General features: G+C 56.8%; 1 protein-coding gene across 1 annotated transcript in view; it reads left to right on the top strand.

The window, feature by feature from the left end:
* LOC123752642 (enolase-phosphatase E1-like) overlaps positions 1 to 6028 on the top strand; it is a 13758-nt gene extending 7730 nt beyond the window's left edge. Inside the window, exons 3-5 of the mRNA XM_069320251.1 lie at positions 3417 to 4160; positions 4251 to 5117; positions 5938 to 6028. Of these exons, the coding sequence (XP_069176352.1) occupies positions 3417 to 4160; positions 4251 to 5117; positions 5938 to 6028 (1702 nt within the window). The remainder of the gene's footprint in view (positions 1 to 3416; positions 4161 to 4250; positions 5118 to 5937) is intronic.
* Positions 6029 to 6322: the final 294 nt, after the last annotated feature.

Below are 6322 nucleotides of genomic sequence, written 5' to 3'. Positions count from 1 at the left end.
GCTCTGGCTCTTTGGTCCCGCCTCTCAACTGTCAATCAACAGGTGTACAGGTTCCTGAGCCTATTGGGCTCTATCATATCTACATTATAAACTGTACATGGAGTCAGCCTCCACCACATCACTGCCTAATGCATTCCATTTATTAACTACTCTGACACTGAAAAAATTCTTTCTAACGTCCCTGTGGCTCATTTGGGCAGGAGGACAGGTTGTAGGAGGACAGGTTGTAGGAGGACAGGTTGTAGGAGGACAGGTTGTAGGAGGACAGGTTGTAGGAGGACAGGTTGTAGGAGGACAGGTTGTAGGAGGACAGGTTGTAGGAGGACAGGTTGAAGGAGGACAGGTTGTAGGAGGACAGGTTGTAGGAGGACAGGTTGTAGGAGGACAGGTTGTAGGAGGACAGGTTGTAGGAGGACAGGTTGAAGGAGGACAGGTTGTAGGAGGACAGGTTGTAGGAGGACAGGTTGTAGGAGGACAGGTTGTAGGAGGACAGGTTGAAGGAGGACAGGTTGTAGGAGGACAGGTTGTAGGAGGACAGGTTGTAGGAGGACAGGTTGTAGGAGGACAGGTTGTAGGACAGGTTGTTGGAGGACAGGTTGTAGGAGGAGGACAGGTTGTAGGACAGGCTGTAGGAGGAGGACAGGTTGTAGGAGGACAGGTTGAAGGAGGACAGGTTGTAGGAGGACAGGTTGTAGGAGGACAGGTTGTAGGAGGACAGGCTGTAGGAGGAGGACAGGTTGTAGGAGGACAGGTTGAAGGAGGACAGGTTGTAGGAGGACAGGCTGTAGGAGGAGGACAGGTTGTAGGAGGACAGGTTGAAGGAGGACAGGTTGAAGGAGGACAGGTTGTAGGAGGACAGGTTGTAGGAGGACAGGTTGTAGGAGGACAGGTTGTTGGAGGACAGGTTGTAGGAGGACAGGCTGTAGGAGGAGGACAGGTTGTAGGAGGACAGGCTGTAGGAGGAGGACAGGTTGTAGGAGGACAGGTTGTAGGAGGACAGGTTGTAGGAGGACAGGTTGTAGGAGGACAGGTTGTTGGAGGACAGGTTGTAGGAGGACAGGTTGTTGGAGGACAGGTTGTAGGAGGACAGGTTGTTGGAGGACAGGTTGTAGGAGGACAGGTTGTTGGAGGACAGGTTGTAGGAGGACAGGTTGAAGGAGGACAGGTTGTAGGAGGACAGGTTGTTGGAGGACAGGTTGTAGGAGGACAGGCTGTAGGAGGAGGACAGGTTGTAGGAGGACAGGCTGTAGGAGGAGGACAGGTTGTAGGAGGACAGGTTGTAGGAGGACAGGTTGTAGGAGGACAGGTTGTAGGAGGACAGGCTGTAGGAGGAGGACAGGTTGTAGGAGGACAGGTTGTAGGAGGACAGGTTGTAGGAGGACAGGTTGTAGGAGGACAGGCTGTAGGAGGAGGACAGGTTGTAGGAGGACAGGTTGTAGGAGGACAGGCTGTAGGAGGAGGACAGGTTGTAGGAGGACAGGCTGTAGGAGGAGGACAGGTTGTAGGAGGACAGGCTGTAGGAGGAGGACAGGTTGTAGGAGGACAGGTTGAAGGAGGACAGGTTGAAGGAGGACAGGTTGTAGGAGGACAGGTTGTAGGACAGGTTGAAGGAGGACAGGTTGTAGGAGGACAGGTTGTTGGAGGACAGGTTGAAGGAGGACAGGTTGTAGGAGGACAGGTTGTAGGAGGACAGGTTGTAGGAGGACAGGCTGTAGGAGGACAGGTTGTAGGAGGACAGGTTGTAGGACAGGTTGAAGGAGGACAGGTTGTAGGACAGGTTGTAGGAGGACAGGTTGTAGGACAGGTTGCAGGAGGACAGGTTGTAGGACAGGTTGAAGGAGGACAGGTTGTAGGAGGACAGGTTGTTGGAGGACAGGTTGTAGGGGGACAGGTTGTAGGAGGACAGGTTGTAGGAGGACAGGTTGTAGGACAGGTTGAAGGAGGACAGGTTGTAGGAGGACAGGTTGTAGGAGGACAGGTTGTAGGAGGACAGGCTGTAGGAGGACAGGTTGTAAGAGGAGAGGTTGCAGGAGGACAGGTTGCAGGAGGACAGGTTGTAGGGGGACAGGTTGTAGGAGGACAGGTTGTAGGAGGACAGGTTGTAGGAGGACAGGCTGTAGGAGGACAGGTTGTAAGAGGAGAGGTTGTAGGAGGACAGGTTGTAGAAGGACAGGCTGCAGGAGGACAGGCTGTAGGAGGACAGGTTGTAAGACGAGAGGTTGTAGGAGGACAGGCTGCAGGAGGACAGGCTGCAGGTGAACAGGCTGCAGGATAGGCTACAGGAGGACAGGCTGCAGGATAGGCTACAGGACAGGCTGCAGCAGGACAGGCTGCAGGAGAACAGGCTGCAGGACAGGCTGCAGGACAGGCTGCAGGAGGACAGGCTGTAGGAGGACAGGTTGTAAGAGGAGAGGTTGTAGGAGGACAGGCTGCAGGAGGACAGGCTGCAGGTGAACAGGCTGCAGGATAGGCTACAGGAGGACAGGCGAACAGGCTGCAGGATAGGCTACAGGAGGACAGGCTGCAGGATAGGCTACAGGACAGGCTGCAGCAGGACAGGCTGCAGGAGAACAGGCTGCAGGACAGGCTGCAGGACAGGCTACAGGACAGGCTGCAGGAGGACAGGCTGCAGGAGGACAGGCTGCAGGAGGACAGGCTGCAGCAGGACAGGCTGCAGGAGGACAGGCTGCAGGAGGACAGGCTGCAGGACAGGCTACAGGACAGGCTGCAGAAGGACAGGCTACAGGAGGACAGGCTGCAGCAGGACAGGCTGCAGGAAGACAGGCTGCAGGAGGACAGGCTGCAGGAGAACAGGCTGCTGGAGGACAGGCTGCAGGAGGACAGGCTGCAGGAGAACAGGCTGCAGGAGGACAGGCTACAGGAGAACAGGCTGCAGGAGGACAGGCTGTAGGACAGGCTGCAGGAGAACAGGCTGCAGGAGGACAGGCTGCGGGAGGACAGGCTGCAGGAGGACAGGCTGCAGGACAGGAGGACAGGCTACAGGAGGACAGGCTGCAGGAGGACAGGCTGCAGGAGAACAGGCTGCAGGAGGACAGGCTGCAGGAGAACAGGCTGCAGGAGAACAGGCTGCAGGAGAACAGGCTGCAGGAGGACAGGCTGCAGGAGGACAGGCTGCAGGAGAACAGGCTGCAGGAGGACAGGCTGCAGGAGAACAGGCTGCAGGAGGACAGGCTGCAGGAGGACAGGCTGCAGGAGGACAGGCTGCAGGAGAACAGGCTGCAGGAGGACAGGCTGTAGGAGGACAGGCTGCAGGAGAACAGGCTGCAGGAGGACAGGCTGCAGGAGAACAGGCTGCAGGAGAACAGGCTGCAGGAGGACAGGCTGCAGGAGGACAGGCTGCAGGAGGACAGGCTGCAGGAGAACAGGCTGCAGGAGGACAGGCTGTAGGAGGACAGGCTGCAGGAGGACAGGCTGCAGGAGGACAGGCTGCAGGAGGACATACTGCAGGAGAACAGGCTGCAGGAGGACAGGCTGCAGGAGAACAGGCTGCAGGAGAACAGGCTGCAGGAGGACAGGCTGCAGGAGAACAGGCTACAGGAGGACAGGCTACAGGAGGACAGGCTGCAGGAGAACAGGCTGCAGGAGGACAGGCTGCAGGAGAACAGGCTACAGGAGGACAGGCTACAGGAGGACAGGCTGCAGGATAGGCTACAGGAGGACAGGCTGCAGGGCAGGCTGCAGGGCAGGCTACAGGAGGACAGGCTGCAGCAGGACAGGCTGCAGGAGAACAGGCTGCAGGAGGACAGGCTGCAGGAGGACAGGCTGCAGGAGAACAGGCTGCAGGATAGGCTACAGGAGGACAGGCTACAGGAGGACAGGCTGCAGGATAGGCTACAGGACAGGTTGCAGGAAGACAGGCTGCAGGAGGACAGGCTACAGGACAGGCTACAGGAGGACAGGCTGCAGGACAGGCTGCAGGACAGGCTACAGGACAGGCTACAGGACAGGCTACAGGAGGACAGCCTGCAGCAAGACAGGCTGCAGGAGGACAGGCTGCAGGAGGACAGGCTGCAGGAGAACAGGCTGCAGGAGGACAGGCTGCAGGAGAACAGGCTGCAGGAGAACAGGCTGCAGGACAGGCTGCAGGAGGACAGGCTGCAGGAGAACAGGCTGCAGGAGGACAGGCTGCAGGAGAACAGGCTGCAGGAGGACAGGCTGCAGGAGGACAGGCTGCAGGAGGACAGGCTGCAGGAGGACAGGCTGCAGGAGGACAGGCTGCAGGAGGACAGGCTGCAGGAGGACAGGCTGCAGGAGGACAGGCTGCAGGAGAACAGGCTGCAGGAGGACAGGCTGCAGGAGAACAGGCTGCAGGAGAACAGGCTGCAGGAGAACAGGCTGCAGGAGGACAGGCTGCAGGAGAACAGGCTACAGGAGGACAGGCTACAGGAGGACAGGCTGCAGGAGAACAGGCTGCAGGAGGACAGGCTGCAGGAGAACAGGCTACAGGAGGACAGGCTACAGGAGGACAGGCTGCAGGATAGGCTACAGGAGGACAGGCTGCAGGGCAGGCTACAGGAGGACAGGCTGCAGCAGGACAGGCTGCAGGAGAACAGGCTGCAGGAGGACAGGCTGCAGGAGGACAGGCTGCAGGAGAACAGGCTGCAGGATAGGCTACAGGAGGACAGGCTGCAGGATAGGCTACAGGACAGGTTGCAGGAAGACAGGCTGCAGGAGGACAGGCTACAGGACAGGCTACAGGAGGACAGGCTGCAGGAGGACAGGCTGCAGGACAGGCTACAGGACAGGCTACAGGACAGGCTACAGGAGGACAGCCTGCAGCAAGACAGGCTGCAGGAGGACAGGCTGCAGGAGGACAGGCTGCAGGAGAACAGGCTGCAGGATAGGCTACAGGAGGACAGGCTACTGGACAGGCTGCAGGATAGGCTACAGGACAGGTTGCAGGAAGACAGGCTGCAGGAGGACAGGTTGCAGCAGGACAGGCTGCAGGACAGGCTACAGGAGGACAGGCTACAGGAGGACAGGCTGCAGGAGGACAGGCTGCAGGACAGGCTACAGGACAGGCTACAGGAGGACAGCCTGCAGCAAGACAGGCTGCAGGAGGACAGGCTGCAGGAGGACAGGCTGCAGGAGGACAGGCTGGTACAAGAGTCACCCCTTGACCGGAAACTTAGAGTAGTGAGAGAACGGGAAGAAGTGACTCACTATTTCAGACACTGTCAATCGCCCCCCCCCCCCTGCCTTGACGGGGCATGGTTAGGGAAGGGTAGTGGTGATGGGGAGGGGTGAGAGGTGATGGGTAGGGGGGAAGATAAGATAAGCAACAATTCACATGAGAACGGCTCCTCTTGGCGGGAAAAAATGGCGGGAGGACTGATGTAAACACGTCATGTCATGCCTTACATTAGTGCACACAGGTGTGTGTACTTAAGCGCCGTGGTGTACATGGCCCCTCACACGCACACACAGGGGGCTGGTGTACACACACACACACAGGGGAGGGGGGGGGGCTGGTGTACACGCGCGCGCACACAGCTTGCAGTGACGTCATGGAAACAGCTGTTTTGTGTAAACAATGATTCACAGCTGACTGTGTAGTAACTCTTTGTTTACTTCCAGGTATGGCGCCACTGGCAGTGTTGCTGGGAGTATTCCTGGCACTCTCTCACCGCTGTGAGTATACCTTACACTCTCACCACTGTGAGTACACCTTACACTCTAGGAATACTCCACAAACTGGTATACCACATATGTCAGACCAACCCTGAAGTATGCAGCTCCATATGTAATCAAATACAAAAAGTAAGTTAGAGGAAGTTCAGGTCTATACCACGAGACTGGTCCCTGAAGTGTGAGGTACGAGATATGAGGAAAAAGGTACAGGAAATACCTCTCACGTCGCTGGAAGAGTCAGGGGGAGACATGATCACCACATATAAAATACCATTTGAATTTTAGGATACCAAGTGATAAAATGTTGAGAGGCGGGACCAAAGAGCCAGAGCTCGTCTCAACACGTGCCATTGGCACCGACTTGGACCCAAGTTAGAGAAAATTATTTATATATAAAAAAATTCGTGATGTATGGAGGAGGATATTGCAACCTCCGCTGCTAAGCTACTCCACATGTCAGTGTTGTGTATACGTGATATTCGTCTCCCTAGCGTCGCGCTGCATGCGGGGCCGAGCTCGATCCCCGAACGTCGGAGTGGTTGAGCACCATTCCATCACTTATAATCCTGATGGCTTGGTGGTTCACCTGATAGTTCCCTTTCTCTTAGCCTATTGTGTTAACTTTACTAGAAGTTATCTTGAGGTGATTTCGGGGCTTTAGTGTCCCCGC

This window comes from Procambarus clarkii, chromosome 1 (genome assembly GCF_040958095.1).
Source record: "Procambarus clarkii isolate CNS0578487 chromosome 1, FALCON_Pclarkii_2.0, whole genome shotgun sequence".
NCBI classification, from domain to species: Eukaryota; Metazoa; Arthropoda; class Malacostraca; order Decapoda; family Cambaridae; genus Procambarus; species Procambarus clarkii.
The sequence above is the reverse complement of the archived record's forward strand: the minus strand, read 5'-3'. Positions and strand labels throughout refer to the sequence as shown.